This window comes from Plodia interpunctella, chromosome 27, assembly GCF_027563975.2.
Source record: "Plodia interpunctella isolate USDA-ARS_2022_Savannah chromosome 27, ilPloInte3.2, whole genome shotgun sequence".
Lineage (NCBI taxonomy): Eukaryota > Metazoa > Arthropoda > Insecta > Lepidoptera > Pyralidae > Plodia > Plodia interpunctella.
The window spans coordinates 1,109,198-1,128,625 of NC_071320.1; the positions used below are offsets into that span (position 1 = coordinate 1,109,198).

General features: G+C 34.1%; 1 protein-coding gene across 1 annotated transcript; it reads left to right on the forward strand.

The window, feature by feature from the left end:
• The first annotated feature begins 212 nt into the window (after positions 1 to 212).
• On the forward strand, positions 213 to 7,254 carry LOC128681615 (homeobox protein GBX-2-like). Its single transcript, XM_053765631.2, has 3 exons — positions 213 to 788; positions 5,923 to 6,107; positions 6,725 to 7,254. Exons 1-3 carry the CDS (start codon positions 410 to 412, stop codon positions 7,133 to 7,135), a joined length of 975 nt encoding a protein of 324 aa, XP_053621606.1. The 5' UTR covers positions 213 to 409; the 3' UTR covers positions 7,136 to 7,254.
• The last annotated feature ends 12,174 nt before the right edge of the window (positions 7,255 to 19,428 follow it).

The window sequence follows — 19,428 nt, forward strand, 5'->3', positions numbered from 1 at the left end:
GTCTTGTGTTGCTCGCACAAAATAGGTTTTCTGTCGTCTTGGAAATAAACTTAGGATGTTAAGAAAATTCGTGCAAAAATAACGATAGACGTATTAAGGACTATCGAAATAAAGCTTATATTCGCTTAGCCCGGGCGTGCTATTAATAAAATAAAATTACACTTTGACTACACCCCGTATGTGGGCGTGGCGAGGACAGAAACATTTGACGCGAGTACGTCGCGAGCATGCCGCGGCGGCAACACGCGTCTTGTCAAATTCAAATTTCGAACAGTGTAAAAATATAATATTATTTTTTTAATTTCAATTACCTATTTCGTGCGTTAATGAAAGTTTTTTTTTTAAATTTTCCTTTGTGCCAGAACTTTGAAATGAGACAGTGACATTTTTTATTTTAAAAGTGTGGATTATGGAATCCGAAATAAGCGAAACGCAAACTCAAAAGAAAACACCTAAGCCGTTTTCGATAGAATCTTTAATCGGAAGTGATAGAAAATCGCCAGAAATCGATATAGAAAATAACATATCAGAACATTCGAGAAATTCTGAGGATGATGACAATGAAAGATTGGAGGAAATTAACAGGATGCGATATTATTTTAACGCGCCATTTTTGCAACAAAATGGCGTTAGTTTTCCTTTTTTATTGGGTTACCCTGAGCCGTGGTTGTCAATGGTATTCAGCCAAGGGCCGCAGGTGACGGAAAATAAGGAAGAAGAGAAAAGAGATAGTCCTGTCAGTGTTGGGAGTGAAGTAGAAAGTGATACAGGAGAGGATAACACTCAAGGTAAGTACTTACTTAATTATAAAAAAATCATAACGAAATTGTTTTTCTCAAAAAGTAATAAATAAATTGAATAAACATTGAATGCAAATAAGTATTAAGTAGGTGGTACCATAAATGGTGGAACTAAAAATAATTTATTAGGTCTTATACAAAACTATGAAAGAATCATGCCATCACGCCAGTGACGACCTCGGTCGCGCAGTGGGAAAGTTCTTCGACCGACCGGGTTCGATCCCCGGTCGGGTCATGATGGAAAATGATAATTTTCTGATTGGCCCGGGTCTTTATCTATATAGGTATGTATTTGTTATAAAATATAGTATCGTTGAGTTAGTATCCCATAACACAAGTCTCGAGCTTACTTTGGGGCTAGCTCAATCTTTGTGATTTGCCCTAATATATTTATTATTTAGGTATATTATCAAAAACATGCTGTAAAAACACAAAGTCTCAAAGCTCAGTGTTTCTACCGTGAAAAGTTGTGAGATCAATGTACGTAATACAAAGTTGGTTAATTTATTTAGTCCCTACTTATTTACGTCCCTTCTGTCTTAAGTTATTACGTAAGTTATCATCATATCAATATTAAAAATCTTTTACGTTTTAAATAAATAGAACGACTTGCCCATCGCTAGAAAACACAATGTATCTTACAAATAAATACATATTAGATTATTTGGTCTATGGCGCCCCACGCGATTGAAACTGCATTTGAATAACCTAACACAACCTTCAAATGTCACTTTAATTATTGGTTGTATTCACTATTTCTCACTAAGTAGGCTATTGTATTTTAGTATGTGGTAGTACTTATTTGTGTTTAAGATATGTTTGCGCCGCACAACTTTTCTCTGTTTCTCCTAATGGTTAGCCGGGAGAGAATGCTTATAGCATTAAGTTCGCCATTTGTTTATAAGTATGTTTTTACTTGGAACAATAAAGTCTTATAAATAAATAAATAAATATAGAGTAACCTATAGAGTATAGAGGAATATGGAGTAACCTGACTCATAGTTACAAAATACATGTTAAAATTTAAATAATACATTTTAAATAGGTAACCAAACACAATTATTAAATGTCACTTTAATTGACCAGTTTTATTAATTATGTAGTTTACTATTTTCTTGTTATCATACTTATCAAACTTATAAAACACTGCCGCGTCTGTCTGTTCGCGATATAAACTCAAAAATTTCCGCACGGATTTTCATGCGGTTCACAAATATAATTTATTAATATGTTTTTATTGCCTGTGTATAAAAAATGTATAATTCATTAACATGAAACACGATAATCAAATGTCACTTTAATTGATTCAATTTTATTTGTAGTAATATTTAGTATTGTTGTTCTAATTAAGGGATAATAAAAATGCTTTTTGACTGCAACATTACATACCTACAAGCCCCATATATTTTTTTATTTTTGACATTAGAAAAAAAAATCCGATTTGACAAGACTGAAAGAAAGTCAATCGATAGAAATTTGATTATGGCGCCAAGTTAGGCTCTGTCTTGTAAATCTTTTAAGTTTCACAATCCCATTAATATCCTTATCCTTACAAGTTATAAAACAAAGTCTGTCTGTCTATCTGTTCGCGATAAATTCAAAAACTGTACGGATCTTCATACGGTTTTCACAAACAGATAATGTGATTCCTGAGGAAGGTTTAAGTGTATAATTTATTATGTTTTTACCCGAGCGAAGCCGGGACGGGCTGCTAATAACTTATAAAAGCGAAAGTTTGTGAGTATGTGTGTTACTTTGAAGCTCAAACAGCTGGGCCAATTTTTTTAAAATTTGTTAGTAAGGTTGCTGATATCTTGTATCACATAAATCCCAGAGTTTGTAAAAAACCCATTGACCAAAATTAACCGTAAAATAGCCAGCTGTGACATTGCAAAGACAATTTCACGCTACAGATGTGTGGAGTGGCTGTCTGTCTGTAATGTCAAGGAGACGGAACTAATTTGTATGAGTTTGGAGCTGTGTGAACTAGGGTCAATATTGTGTTTGTTTGTTTGTAATAATGAAAATTATTAACTACAACAATTAAAAATAATCGGATTTATCCCATACAGTTGAGTTAAGAGTAAAGGATAATAGAATTATTTTTTCTTTTTCATCTCTGTCGTAGTGCATAAATACATATTGATTACAATAAACCGTAAATCAAATCACCAAGATTGTCTTTAACAACATCCTGACGTAAATTGGCATTATCTGATTTCTCTCTTCGCTTGTCTATCTGGAAGTGAAGTTGATGATCTGCTCTTAATGCTACTTGCATATTCTTCTAATAAATATTCATAGGCGTTAAACATGATCCCACAAACTATAGACCTATTTCTATATTACCCACTCTAAGTAAAATATTTGAAAAAAATATTTTGAGTCAACTTGTGTCGTATTTTAATATAAATAAAGTTTTACATAATCGTCAATACGGTTTCACCAAAGGTCTTTCAACTACTGATGCAGCAGCCACTCTAGTCGAAATAATTAATGAAGCTTGGGAATCCAAGCAAGATGTCGTAGGTATTTTCTGTGACTTATCGAAAGCTTTTGACTGTGTAGATCATAATATACTCAAAAATAAACTTCAACATTATGGTGTCACTGGCGCGGCTCTTAGTGTTCTTTCGTCTTACCTAGATAATAGAACACAGAGAGTAGAAATTAACAAAACAATTTCCGATAGTGCACCTGTTCACACAGGCGTACCTCAAGGCTCCATTATCGGTCCCTTTTTATTTTTGGTTTATATTAACGACCTCCCATGCCTTGCCCAACATTTATGCGAAGTAGTTCTATTTGCAGACAAAACATCCTTATTATTTAAAGTCGATAGAAAAAGTTAAAAACTATAACTTTATAAGTAATAGCATGTCGGTAGTGCTTAACTGGTTTACAACCAACAACTTAGCTCTAAATACAGAGATGACAAAATGTATTAAATTCTCTCTCTTAAATAACTCGCACAATGTTATACCTTTAACAGTAAATGGTAAAGCTCTAGAATGGGTACATAGTACTAAATTCCTGGACATCACTGTGGACGACAAATTAAAGTGGGATAAACATATTGAAATGAAGAAGATACCTACCTATTGGTCATCTTGCCGAACTACACTGGAGGTGTATCCCCGGTCAGGTCAACATGCAAAACGAACTTTTTCAGATTAACCTGGGTCATTATATCTATTATCATACCAATTTTATATTTTATGGTGTGATACCCATAAAATATTAAATTTTAAATTTAAATTTTTTTAGAGGTATATTACATATGGATTACAACGTCCCCAGTTTGCATTCTCACGGATTTTTACCTTATCGACATCATGGGGCGTGAAAATTTAAACCAAACCGCACTGCACGTGACTAAAATAAGTGATGACCATTTACCGAATTTTATCGATAAACATCCGATTCGAATGAAATGCATTTTATATTTACAATCGATTTAACACCGCCGCACTATTTACGAATGCGTTCCGAAATTCTAATTTTAAATTCAGAACGCGCGCGGCCGGCGGGAACTGAGCTTTACGCGACTACAAATTTTATATTTGTCATTGATTTTTGTAAATATTATACCTTATACGGATGGAATAAGACCTATTTTCTTTTTTCTGCCGGCAAAATTAACTTTGTCGTGTTTTTACAATTCATTTGGCGCGTTCGATAACTGTCAATCGTCATCGGCGTGGCCATAAGAAATAAATGTATTTATTTGCCGGAGGGTTCATGTTTATGGCTGTTTTTTCAAGGAAATTGTACATTTACTCGCGCGAATACTTGAATTGAATAAACATCGTTGTTGATAATGGCGGGAACTTGTATTAAGTCAAAACCAGTGTTTTTACTTTAGAATGTAACTTTAGAATTTCCTCAATGTTAATTACAAATGTCAGGGGATTCTAATATAAGCGGACTTTTGAAGAAGTACTTAGGAAATATTATATACTTAAATATCAATCAGCGTCTTAACATTCATCATCATTTAAGAACGTCGTTCTTGTCGGTGGAGTTCCTTCCATCTCTTTCTATCCTCAGCCATTGTATTGTCCTCCCGGTACGACATCAATCTTGCTTTCTCATTTATTTGGTCCATATAAGCCCTCCTTGGCTTTCCTTTTCCTATTTTTGCCTCTATTTTGCCTTCTATTATGTTTTTAATTAGATTATCATGTCGCACAAGGTGGGCAAACATTTTTCCACGCCTCAAACATTCGTCTTAACATTCTGCAATTCGAAATTAAAATTACAACTGCAGAATTTTTCAGAAGTCTTCCAAAAAACTCACTAAAGAAAAGGTCGCTAGTAATTTGTAAACAATCTCGTGGTTCCAATAAAAGAAGCTATCGCGCTACCGAATGGTCAATAAAAACGAACAGCCGTCGCGTCAGCGGCCCGCCTACGACGTGTAGTGGACGGCAGCCCTAATGATCCTATCGAGTTTTTTATTTATTTTATTTGCAATGGCTAAGATGGCAAAATGTCTTTTTGCCTCTCTCTCTCTCTCATCTGAGCATTTTTCCGGTTTCTTACGCAGTCATTGAACGTCGGAGCCCAGGGTTCACAGATGATCTCCCTGTCTATTGCTGTATTTTCATCTTGTTACTAATCGTGGATTCATCTTTAAATTTTCTAAATGTTGTGCCATATTGAAATGTAAAAAGAGTTATTTGAAAAGGAACAAGCTTGTGGTGACAATAAGTAGTGTCATTCGCACCTGTTACCTTTATCCTGTACCTGTTACCGAAACATTCGATGTTTTCATCAGTAACTGCCGTTAAGTCATCCCGAGTACATGTGTTTGGACAACAATGTTAGCCGTCATACAGACATAGAGATATTGTTCTGTATGACAATTAACTGAGACGTTAATAATAATCTGTACTATTATTATAAAGAAGTAAGAGTTTGTATATTTGAGGCAAGTAATCTCCGAAACTACCGAACCGGTTTCAAAAATTCTTCTCACCATTAGAAAGGTACATTATCCAAGATTGCTATAAGCTAGATTTTATTTCAAAATTCTTACGGGAGCGAAGCCCCGGGCAACATCTAGTATTTAAGTAAAATGAGAAATTACAATATATACCTATTTATTATTTGTCGACAGGCAACGACTCGGACCAAGAAGAAGACAGTGCAGACGCGCCCCGCGAGAGCAAGGCTCGCCGCAGACGAACAGCATTCACGTCTGAACAGCTGCTGGAACTGGAGAGGGAGTTCCACGCCAAGAAGTACCTCAGTCTGACGGAGCGATCGCAGATAGCCGCCGCCTTGAAGCTCAGCGAAGTGCAGGTTAGTTTTGCAATTTAGCTGGTTTTTCCAGGGAATTTATTATCTATCTGTGTCGAACAGTCAAATTGTCAACTAACAATTTTTGTAACAAATCGCACCTAGTGCGTGTGACGTGTGATAATTGAGGAAGAAATTGTGTGTTAAGTATCTTATTTTGTCATCCACCATGGCGTACGTAATCACCAAGCGTACCTGGCATATAATCTTATATCGAAAATGCGGTATAAGATTAGTGTGGGCCGTCGAGCTTTGTTTGTAATTATTTTATTGTATGAAAAAGAAATTCTGGACTAACGCAAGAAAGATACGTATAGTAAAACGGCTGAATTGTCCCATATAGAGTTCTCTTACAGTATTACAGAGTTATCCGTTCATTTATAGGTACTATTATTATAAAGCGTTTGTGAGTTTGTAAACAGTTTGGCGGGTAAACTCCGGATTTCAAAAAATCTTTCACCATTAGAAACGTACATTATCTAAGATTGCTATAGGCAATATTTTATCTCAAAAATTTTCCTTAGTTATAATTAAAATTTAAAATAATATAAGTACGCAGTGTTTTTTCATATTAGTATTATGTTCAAATTTGACAAATAAATTACCATTTATTGTTACAGGTGAAAATATGGTTCCAAAACCGACGAGCGAAATGGAAGCGGGTGAAAGCTGGCCTCGCATCCGGCAGCCATTCCGGCGGGAAAAACGGATCCGGCACCAAAATCGTGGTCCCCATACCGGTTCACGTCAACCGCTTCGCCGTCAGAACACAACACCACCAAATGGAAAAACAAAACGGAATGCAATACAGATTAGATAGAACACAAACAATACCCAGTAGTTTATTACAATCGCAGACATCCGCATTTTTGAGCGCATCAAAATTACCGGAAAATCGGCCCGAATCGATAATTTTGAATCCACTTAGTCGAAACACTATTTACGATGCTAGCATGTCCGCTAGGTTGGCAACAATGACCCAAGCTGCCAGTTTAAGACATTTTACAAATCAAAATGGCAGACCAAGTTAATTTACAGCAAGAAACAAATTGGACCATATTAGAATTAGGATATTAGTGTATCATATTTAGGGTTGAATAAGAATTGTATAAATGAATTTATTATAATTAAAGAGCGTGTGATGAAATTATTACGTTTTTTTTATTTTACGTTCTATTTCCCTACTACTGGTAACTTTTATTTGAAGATATTTAGCTTATTTTGAAGAGTGTTGAAACTTTCAATAATATAAAAATGACCCATATAAATTCCGAGGTTCAAATTCCTTCTTAGTTAAACTGGACTCCTTATGATATATGAATATGCTCTAAGTTTCCACTGAATTTGTTCCTAAATACACATTTTTTCTTAAAATTTACTTGCCAGACCACTTATTTGCAGTATTTCAAAACCAATTTATAAAAAAAGGAAAATTTTTATTTTCCGAAAAAAAAAAACTGATGGTCACCCTACACGAAAACTTCTAACAATAAAGTCAGCGATCTTTCATTGCCTATTGTCCAAATGTCAAAGGGCAATCGCATTACGGCTCCGTGCTTATGACATGTCATTGACAACCACTGTCAAAATGTCCACAGTCGAAAAGTAACCTTATTTTCATATGCATTATGTAGAAATTCGTTAGAAACGCTGATCTAAGAATCGATATAGAGGATCATTTGAAAATATGTTCTATTGTCTTCGTATTAAGTTTGAAAATGAGAAAATTTTAGGCGGTGGTCAATTCGAGTGCTTTCCAAATTTGAAAATCTCGCTTTTCTTGGTCAATTTTAAGGATAATAGACCGAAATGGTGGGCGCGAAGGTCTCATTTCGAATGACAAGTACACTCATTGTGTGTTGTAAGTAAAAGAGATGGATTTAAGTGATTTAGCGAAACGACACGCCCTCTGAACGGTAGGACATTAGGGTGGCTACAATACAATATACGTTACAAAAGGTTACAATATACTTAAAAATATTTAATATAAGAAATTGCAAGTAGGTATAAAACGAATTTAACAGTCGCCGCATCCTCGGCAACACAACATCTAAATTCGTAAGTCCAAAAGATCCTAGCATCCCTCCATATATTCCCGTGGAAAGAAGGAAATAATTATTTATTTGTAAAACAGGTTGAAAACGATGATGATGACTGTTTTTGTGAACACAATTAAAAGTTAATCAAAATAAAATACATGTTCAATAAAATGTCATATAAGTATTCAAACAATAATCTATCTATAAGTCTAGGATGTCTTACGAGGCGAATAAGGGACATATATATAGCCTTTGCAACTGAGTGGTAACAATAGTATTCCCAAGGAATTGATAACGTTTACTTTTTGGACTGAACTGATATCGCAGCGTCCGAGTCCCGAATGCTACCGGAAATATAGGTAAGTCCAAAAGGTCACATACTTAACCCGTTCTTCATAAAAAGTTAATAATATGTTATGTTTCTTTCTGTCAATGTCAAATATTATGAAGTGACAATACATATTTTAGCTTAAAGTGTGTGTGTGTCAACATTTTATGAATAATGGCGTTAATACATAGTAGGTAGTCGACGGGAGGAGATAATATCAAAGAAGTCATTGAAGAAGCTAAGTCATTCTGAATATGATAATTTCGACCATCTATACTATTATTATAAAGAGGTAAACGTTTGTGAGCTCGTATGTTTGAGGCGGGTAATCTCCGAAACTACCGAACCGATTTCAAAAATTCTTTCACCATTATTCAAAATATTTTATCTAATTATAGTACAACTTGCGCCTCGGGGTTTCGCTCCCGTGGGAGTTACGGTATAAAAAGTACCTTATGCATTACTCCAGGTTATATCCTACACGTATACAAAATTTCATAACAATCCGTCCAGTAGATATCGCGTGAAAGAGTAGGTAACCAAACATATACATCCCCACAAACTTTCGCATTTCTAAATTTTGTAGGATTAGCGGCTATTATTTTTCACACAAAAGATATATTTTTCAGTAGTTAACTGCCATTATTATTGTAATTGGTGTAATATAAAAATCACCAAACATGCAACGCCTCGAAACGGCCAGATGTGCGTTAATACGACACAATGCTTGTTAATCTGTGGGCGGGACCGGGTGATGAACTAGTGTAGCTTTTGTGATTGTGGGCTTGGCGCAAAATGCTCTTTTTTTTTTGAGGACAATTAATATAATTTATTGTAAAATTATTGTTTGACAAGTTAAATTAATAAATAAAATCGATTCTTTTCTAAATTAAGTTAAGGCGTTATGTAGATACTAGCGATCAAATGTATCACATTACAATGTGGTCACAGTTGACTACAAAGATTTTGGTGGCCGCCGTTTTCGGTTTAGTCAACTGACTGCATAGTGTAATAGAAAACTATAATACTTACTTTCTAACAAAAATATTTATCTAGTGAACATTTTTTTTTCCCCAAGAAATAAAACAAATTCATTAATATTTTTAAAAAATGTGACAGTGACGCTAGTGTATGCGGCTAAATCTTATTTCATCTTATGTTACTAGATATTTTTTATATTTAATTTAAAACACGGCTGCATCGAGACTTCTCTAGTTTTTTGCAGGTTATTTTTGGCGGGATATTATTATAATCTGAATCGTTTACATAATGCTCAAAATGATGAGTCCAATGATCAAATCAGTCTGAAAACAAACCCTAACTTAGCTATTCTATTAATGTCAATTGCAGTGACAGTCTGTATTTCTATACTGTCACTCAAATTATCACCCCTACTGAAATTCCTGTGAAGTTCCCTTTGTACCCTTGGATCTTTTTTCTTTTACAAATTGTCATGTACTTTTTCAATGAATGAATGAATGAATGAATGAATGAATAAATTAATGAATGAAAAAATATTTAAGTGACCAGACTCATTATGTTAGTATACTTAGAACTATGTTAGTATAGGCATAATAAAAATAATATAAAATTCAAATTTCATTCATTCATATTGAGAGTTACATCAGGCTCATCATAAAAGAAATAGTGACGTACTTATAAAGAAGTAAAGCAATTACATTAGCTATAGAAAGAGAGCTATGGAAGGAACACCACCGATAAAAACATGGCTCTTAAATGATGATAAGTTTCTAGTTTATTCCTTTCAACTTCATAATATTAGATAATATTAGATGCAAAGTATATGTAGGTAACTTTATAATCTATGTAAAGTTATTTACAAGTACATATTAACACTATCTGTATGATATATTAAATACATTTAGGTTATCAGACAATTTATCAGGACACGGTGAAACAGGCCCTTAATTACTTACCCAAGTTTCAACTATAGGTATTTTCGTCATGAAAATCTCTACTGAATTTCGGAAGTTAAGAGCACCAAAACTATCGGATCCAGGACGAAAACACGACAACAACAATTAACAATATTTTTTTTCATGTCAAATTACTTATTGTCGCATGCCCCTGTAGCGAACGGTATCCATGACACGCACACAATAAAACCACGCCTTCAAATATATTTCACAAATGTCAACCCATGCGGCGTCAATTGTTTGTAATTCATCGCAAATCCGTAATTTTAAACGCGATTACGGCCAGTGACTTTTTATAATTATCCGCCGAAATTACTGTTGTTGGTCACCCTACGATTATGGAATGCGATTTAAAAAATATTCAAATTGTAATATTAGCACTGGTTTAAACGGTGTGTTATAATTTTATTAAATGGATACTGAATATCTGCTTCGCCAAATTTTGCTGTTGGATGTACACTGCTGGTTTTTTCCTTGCGGTGAGTAAAAGCTCTAATACCAACTACGCAATGTTCTGTCCGAGGAGCCGTGACCACCAGCATCACCCACCAGTGGGCCCACGGAGAATTTCTGTCGAGTTCATCGATAGTGGAGCTGACATTATGTTCATTATAGAAGATTGCCGCCTCGCCGAGAGACACATAGCTTGGCAACTAGTTAACAATAACATTCCCAAGTCAGGCAGTGGCCAGTTACAAAATCATAAAAATTGGCCCAGCCGTTTAAGCGTGAAGAAGTAACAAACATACAAACTTTCGCCTTTATAATATTAGTGGGATTATTCTCACTACAAGTGTGTTTTATTAAATTTGGCCATTATTATACTTAAATGTGGGTCAACGACAAGGAAAAGTACCAGTGGCCCACCGTCTGGGTGGGCCACTGGTAAGTTTTAACTTAACAGACTACGAACGCCGAAAAAAATGATTTAAAAAATTAATAGTAATTTTTTAGTAGTTGGATAGCCAACTGAAGCACGCAGATATAAAAAAAACCTTACATCGTGTAATGTCCTGTTCATATATATGTGAACTGAAGTCATCTAATTTGAAACTCAGCTCAAAATACCCAAAGACAAAATTATAACTAAACCAAAACCATTGGAAAATCAAAATGATGGACAAGCGCATCCCTCGACGTCACCCCTCCATCCCCTAGAGCCGTGTTCGCGATTCGCGCCGTTTTAAATCTATTTCCGTATTATTTATCATGCAAATGTTGGTTTGAGTACTTGGAGAATTATAGTGCGGTGGTACATAAGATATCGATAAACAAAAACGTATCGATGGCTCCGAATATAAGCTGATGATAATGCATGTGTGGTTGTATACCAATTTGACTCTTATACAGTAGGTTTTAATCGACTCCCACTTGCTTCCGATGAAGAAAAACTTGCTTTATTGACCTAGATTCGCGATTAGATTTTAGATATTTATTCGCCTAGACTACGCGCTTATTTACTAGCGAAAGCTAAACAGCTGTATCTATTAAAAATATTCTAGTCTAGATAAAGAATGTAATTAGGAAATTTATATAATAGTTATTTTATTTATTTATTTTATTTATAAAACTTCATTGTTCCAAGTAAAAATATACTTATAAACAAATGGCGAACTTAATGCTATAAGCATTCTCTCCCGGCTAACCATTAGGAGAAACAGAGAAAAGTTGTGCGGCGCAAAAATATCTTAAACACAAATAAAGTACTTATTTGTGTTTAAGACATTTTTACCACATACTAATGTTAGAAACAATAAATAAATATTGTATTAATACATAAATAAATAAATAATATATTAATTGTATGATTAATTCGAACTGATCGCATTGTGTAAATATATTTTAAAGTAGTTGTTATGACCGGTGAGATTTTTGCCGCTATTTTTGTGAGCGATCAGTCCTCGATGGTTAGAGAGAATAAACGCTGTTGAAATGTAAGTACGTTTTATTATTTAATTTATCTCTATTATAATGAATAATTGTTTATCATCACGCTTATTCATTGCATAATACTCGTTATTAGAAAATTCAAGTAAATCTATGTGTATTTGGGGACGTGTCTATATGGTGAAGGTAACGGTTCGGTATAGTAATGGTGGTGGTAATGTTGTGGTAGCCACATGTATATTTCACTTCTGAAACGCGGGAATAGTTGACAATTTCAAATATGCCCAATGAACCTCTAAATTTATTTGCCATGTTCCCGGCTATCCTACACTAAAATACAATAATAACTACATATATAAAATATAAATATAAATAGCAAAGCATATATACATAAGACTACATATATATATCAATATATGAATACATTATTTATTCGTTATACAACGTAGCGCTGGTCGCAATTGCAATGTGACGAATATGAAAACGGCCGCGCTGTCCCCGATAAACTAAACTCATATTTGTTTTGTTTCTTACATATATTTTTTTTGGATAAAACTTTTCTTTTAAATGTCAGAGACGCTTCTTTTTAAAATTTTTGAAAATCGACGCCAGCGCGAACTCTTTTCAAAATTTCATCGTTAACTCCCTGTAGCTTATGCCAACACTAACCCAAACGTTGGCAGTCGAGGCGTAAAATTCATACAGTTGTCGGCGCACTCCCCACTACCCTTCGTATCAGATTTCTGACTCCTAATGCTGTTTGTTACTTTATCAATTTGGTTACGATACTTACACATTTAGAAGCCATTTTGTAAATAACGTACTTATCAACTTGATTCGTTTTACAAAGATGCTGTTTTTTTTTTATTTATTTTTTCTAACCTCGTATATAGTTCTTTTATTAACTCGGCTAAATCAATCTTTTAAATATTAGAATGATCGTTTGTAATTTAGGGCGGGAACCGACCGTTGCAAGTTGTGCGAAATGTAGCTAATAACACAGACTTTAATAAATACGTCTGTATATACAATCCAAAGTAGATAAAACTTACTGACAAAGCTACTTACGTCAGGTATTTCCACAGTCATTTTGAAGAAATCACGATTATCTTTGGAGTTTAATTCGACATTATAGTTGATTACCAAGTACACATTCAGACCACGTAGCATCAGGCGCCACTTCTCAAAAATCCTAATCCGGAAAAAAATAACAATAACTCATTTGAATACAGTTTTGTGCCTTTCTAGAAAAAAAAAAAACAATATCCAATGTTTTAATTATTTTAAAATTCGAATAGTGTCAAATGCTGGCGCCCACGATGTGTAAAAAAAGTTATGAATCATAGACAATTTAGGAATTTCAATATGGCGGGAAGTGGCGAGATTTTTCTTCCATTGTTTATGACAAAACAATATTAATTGATGGTTTGTGTTACAAAAATGTGAGGAAGATCATTCCTTTGCCTTAAAAAACAAAGAAACATGTGATACCTATATTACCTACCTATTAAAAACATAAAAAATATTACATTATCACGAAGGTATCTATGTATCTAGGTCTGATAACATTTAATTTTTAAGAGAATCTAAAAATGCTAGAATAATATTATAAATTCTCATTCCTATACTTATTTTCATACAATAAATTTATTACAAACAAACAAAAGTAAGAATGGGAAAATCATTTTCATTTTCAAACATTATCAAGAACTAGCGTTCATTGAGATAATGATAATGTTTGAGGAAAATGCCCAGCTGAATTGCGGTATTGTCAAAGTCTTCGACACCATTACACATGCGGCTCCTTCCTTGCGATGCGAGCTGCATATTACGGACGATGTAACGCAATTAAAAGGGAATGGGGAGTGGTGACAACTGGTGACAGAAGAACTAAAAATAAGATATATTCTGAACCAATGTAACTTATAGTATTGATATGGTGAAGGCTTCGCTGCTGTTGACAAAAACGATTTTTATTGAAAATGAAATTTTATAAATCGCTTCAATTTGGGTCAGTGTCAGATTTCTTTACTTTCGGAACGAAATGGAGAAGGCAATGGCAAACCACTCCATGTTGTTGTGTGTGTTTCATCCACGACCCTCAGCCATGAGGAAATACTGATGAAGAGAGATATATTAGTATGGTTGGATATAGATAAATATGAATTGCATGTAAAGTAATTGTTGAATTTGTTCCGGTGACTGTGCAACAAAATTTATTATTCCGATGGCACTATCCGTAAAATAATTTTATGGCGTACAGGTGTTAAGTATTTCGACTATATGTTTTATGACTCATTGTCTATGGTCTATGAAAACCAGATGATCATAGATAAAATTTTCTATTTTCAAATTCTGTTTGCGTTCGTTCGGTGAATTAATTTTTATTGGTTCTTATTGGATTGATTAGCGAAAATAATGTAGCTCGTTATTGCTACTATTGGATAAAGACAGTTTTGTTTCACCCGCCAAGTGTAATCTTGCAAGATAAATATTACCTATGTACTGAACCATTTCGTAATAGTTATAATTCCTTGTAATTCCATATATTCAATTATCTGACGTAATCACTTGCATTTAAATGCAGCGACATAATTAGAAAAGGGCCAATGAATGACTGTGCACTGATTTGTATGACCACTGCGTTTAATCAGATAGCATTCGTCTTTGAAGGCAGTATAACAAAATATAAAATCACATTTCACATGGGATAGTCAACTTTATGCCTTTGTCTTACGCAAAAAATAACACATTCATTGTCTTTGTTAAGTAACTTTGACAGACACGTCGCGCCAATTTTCAAATGACGAATCGTTCCATTTCGAACGAAATAAGGTTGAATATACACTTCCTGAGGTCTAACAAAATGGCCAGATTTAATTTAAATTTATATTGCGTACTTTTAACGTTGTTATGTTAATAAAATAATTGGAATTGACTGTGGCGGCTCGTCAAAGTGCAGTTTTGCGCCGATAAAATACAGGAGGCGATTAAATTGATTTTCACGTCCGTTCGTTCGTGGAACAATCGTTGGGAAGTCGGGTCGTTTTGATTTCCCGCCATTTTTGATCTATTATGTTTAATGTCATTTTGAATCGAGAATAGAAATTAGCGTTTTAAATATGAAAATCGAATGCTATTCTGTGGGATTACATATGATACTATTTTCATACGACCGTAAGTAATTAAGATTGTTATGACACTGAACAATCAAACAGTCATTCAGCCCACCCGATGGTAAGTGGTCACCGCAGCCTATCGATGCCTGCAACACCAGGGGTATCTTTTCTTGAAGGCCCCAATGTTGAAACTATTAGGGAACATCACGGAGGAAGTTTATTCCATAGTTTGGCACAGCGCAAGAAGAAGTGACGTGAAAAATGATAGAATAACATATCAAAATAAAAAGGAAAACAAGCCAGATTATCATTCCAGTTAACAAACCATAAGAGTGAGAAAATGCTAGATTTAGTTCATGCAGATCTGTGTGGGCCGATGGAGGTTCGATCGATTGGACCAGCAAGATATTTTCTGTTGTTTGTTGCTAGTAAAATGGCATTTGTTTATTTTTTTAAAAGAAAAGAATCAGACTTTTCAGTTTTTCAAGGAATTCCAAAGAATGGTTGAAAATCAGAAAGGAACAAAGATAAAAACATTTAGAACTGACAATGGAGGGGAGTTTTGTTCAGATAAGATGGAAAATTATTTGAAGGAAAGTGAAAAGAATCAACCCTTACACTCCAGAGCAAAACGGAGTTAGTGAACGATTCAACAGAACAATAGTTGAGCGTGCAAGATGTTTATTGTTCGATGCCAAATTGGATAAAAGTTTTTGGGCAGAAGCGGTTAATACGGCAGTATACCTTAAGAATAGGTCGCCAGCTTCAGGTTTAAATCAAAAGACACCGATAGAGATATGGACAGGACAAAAGCCCGATCTCAGTTATATCAGAGTTTTTGGAAGCCCGGTGATGATGCATGTTCCTAAGAATAAAAGATTCAAATTGGACAAGAAAGCAGTCAAGTTCATACTTGTAGGTTAGGTACTCGGAGAATGTTAAAGGTTACAAATTGTATAACCCAGAAACGAGAAAAATCTGCACAAGTAGAGATGTTGTTATAATGGAAAGAGATGATTTAGCTCAGATAGAGATAAATGAAGGCCAGCAACCATTAAAAGAGGAAGATTCCATACAAGAAAGCGAAACAACGTGACAGATCAGAATTATCCTACCTATGTGATAGATTCTGATATAAGTTCAAGTTTAACTGTAGAAAAATCTTTTTACACGCAATCTGAAGGAGAAGAATTACCTGAAATGCCTCAATTAGAAGGGAAACGTACCAGGAAACCACCTGAAAGGTATGGTTTTTCAAAACTGTGTGTTTCAGATGAGCTGGAGTGTTTAGCTGATGATGTTACTTATGAAAAAGCGATTAATGGTCCAGAAAAACATCAGTGGCAGCAAGCTATGGCAGATGAACTCCAGGCATTTGAGGATAACCAAGTATAGGAGATTGTTAATCGTGATCAAGCAGATAGAGTAGTAAAATGTCAGTGGGTATTTAAAAAAAAAGCTAGAAATTGATAATAGTGTTATAGAGCTCGTCTTGTAGCAAAAGGCAAAGCAAAAGACTCAGCAGCACGGAGTAGATTATAATGAGACATATTCACCAGTGCTCAGGTATTCAACACTCAGGCTGTTATTTGCATTAAGTGTTAAATGTAACTTTGAAATAACACACTTAGATGTTGTTACAGCATTTTTGAATGGTTTTTTTAAGTGTGAATTAAGACGACCTCGGTGGCGCAGTGGTAAGATTCTTGCCACTGAACCGAGAGGTCCCGGGTCCGATCCCCGGTCGGGTCATGATGGAAAATGATCTTTTTCTGATTGGCCCGGATCTTGGATGTTTATCTATATATGTATTTATTATAAAATATAGTATCGTTGAGTTAGTATTCCATAACACAAGTCTCGAACTTACTTTGGGGCTAGCTCAATCTGTGTGATTTGTCCTAATATATTTATTATTATTTATTTATTAATGTACCTCCTAATCTGAATTGTCCTAGTAATTGTGTTCTTAAATAAAAAAAAAAGCAGTTTATGGTTTGAAGCAATCTGCTAGCGCATGGAATGCCAGAATAAATAATTATTTATTAGAAATGGATTATGTAAAATCCGCTTCAGAGCCATGTCTATATTTTAAAAAATGTAAAAAGGAACAGCAGATTATTATTGCTGTTTATGTCGATGATTTTTTCATTTTTTCGAATAGTAAAGACATGGTTAACGATTTAAAGAAACAACTTTAAAATCAAAGACTTAGGCCAAATTAAAAGGTGTTTTTTAGGTATGTGTGTTAAAATACATGAAAATAAGTATATTTCTATTGATCAGGAAGATTTTGTAAGGCAGATTCTTAAAAAATGTTATATGAATGATTATAACACTAAAGACACTGCTATGGAATGTAATTTGAAGTTAGAGAAGGCAGAATGTGTTGACAGACAATTTCCTTATCAGCAACTGATAGGAAGCCTTATGTATCTGTCAGTATTGACACGCCCAGATATATCTTATACATTATCTTAGTCAGTTTAATAAACATTGGCATCTTGCTAAGCGAATTTTGAAATATTTACAAAAGACTAAAACTTATGGTCTAGTGTTTACTAAAGATGATTGTAATTTGGAAGGCTATGTCGATGCTGATTGGGCATCAAATATTATAGATAGAAAATCCTACACAGGATTTTGTTTTAAATTATCAGGATGTGCAGTATCCTATGAATGTAGAAAGCAGCAAACAGTTGCCTTATCTAGTACTGAGGCTGAATATATGGCCATTGCAGAGGCTTGTAAAGGTGCCATGTATCTGAAAAGTCTATTGTCAGCGATATCTGATTGTAACTATACTGTTGTTATTTATAATGATAATCAGGGAGCTCAGAAGTTGACGGAAAACCCTCTATTTCATAAACGGACTAAACACATAGACGTTAGGTACCGTTTTGTGCGAGAAACAGTATCTAATAAAATAGTAAAAGTTGTTTATCTGTCAACCTCAGAGATGCCTGCGGATTTATTGACAAAAAGTTTATGTGCTACAAAACACAACTATTTTTAAACAAAAAATGTTGACAAATAAGTTAGTTACTTAAGGTAATATTTTCTTTTAATGTTTAAAAATATTTACTTAGGTAATATTTTGTTTTTTGTTTTTAAATTAAAGGGATACAAAATAGTTTTTAATTAAAAATATGTTTAGGTGGATATTAGTGTATTTTGATATGTGAGGCTGTTAGAACAATGTATCAAAATAAAAAAGAAAAATAAATTGTCTATTCGCAACCGGCATCTGTGTAAAAACAGAATGTAGTTACTTATATGTATATGAGCGTCGACTGTCAAGATGGGTGGATTTTTTCCTTACGGCGAGTGGTATAGTTGCACAATGTCTATGCTATGTGTTCCTACTTTGTCATATTATTGGGAAATATATAAAAAATAATCATACTATGTCCTTCTGATATGATAGGAACTAACAATGTTTAAATGACTTTTTTTGTTCCAAACTGCTAGTAGTTTGTAGTTTAGTTAAATACTAGAGCTACACAGGCACATTATGAAGTCATATTTTAAATTATATAGAACTAGCTGAGCCCCGGAGCTTCGCTCCCGTGGTAATTTCGGATAAAAAGTACCTACCGTAAGTGTTAACCCAGATTATATACCATAATATCAAATTTCATAACATTCCGTACAGTTGATTTTGCTTGAAGAGTAACAAACATACACACATACATCCTCAGTAACTTTATAATATTAGTTAGCATTTATCGAAAAAGTACAAACTACTAGCATTTCAGAACGACCATTGCTAAGAAGAAATGCCAAAAGAAACTAATTTAATAAAAATGCTTTGACATATCTATAAGTACTTAATCAATTACGTGCTTCCCGCCAAAAGCTGCATAGCTGCACGACGCTCATTGTCAATCGTACGTCGAACGGCGGCACTTTAAAGAAATTAAAAAGAAATAAGGGCATAGACAACCGTCATTGTCTATGCGCGGCGAACCAAAGAGAATTGATAAATAAATTAAACAATCGTGACAAGGTTTA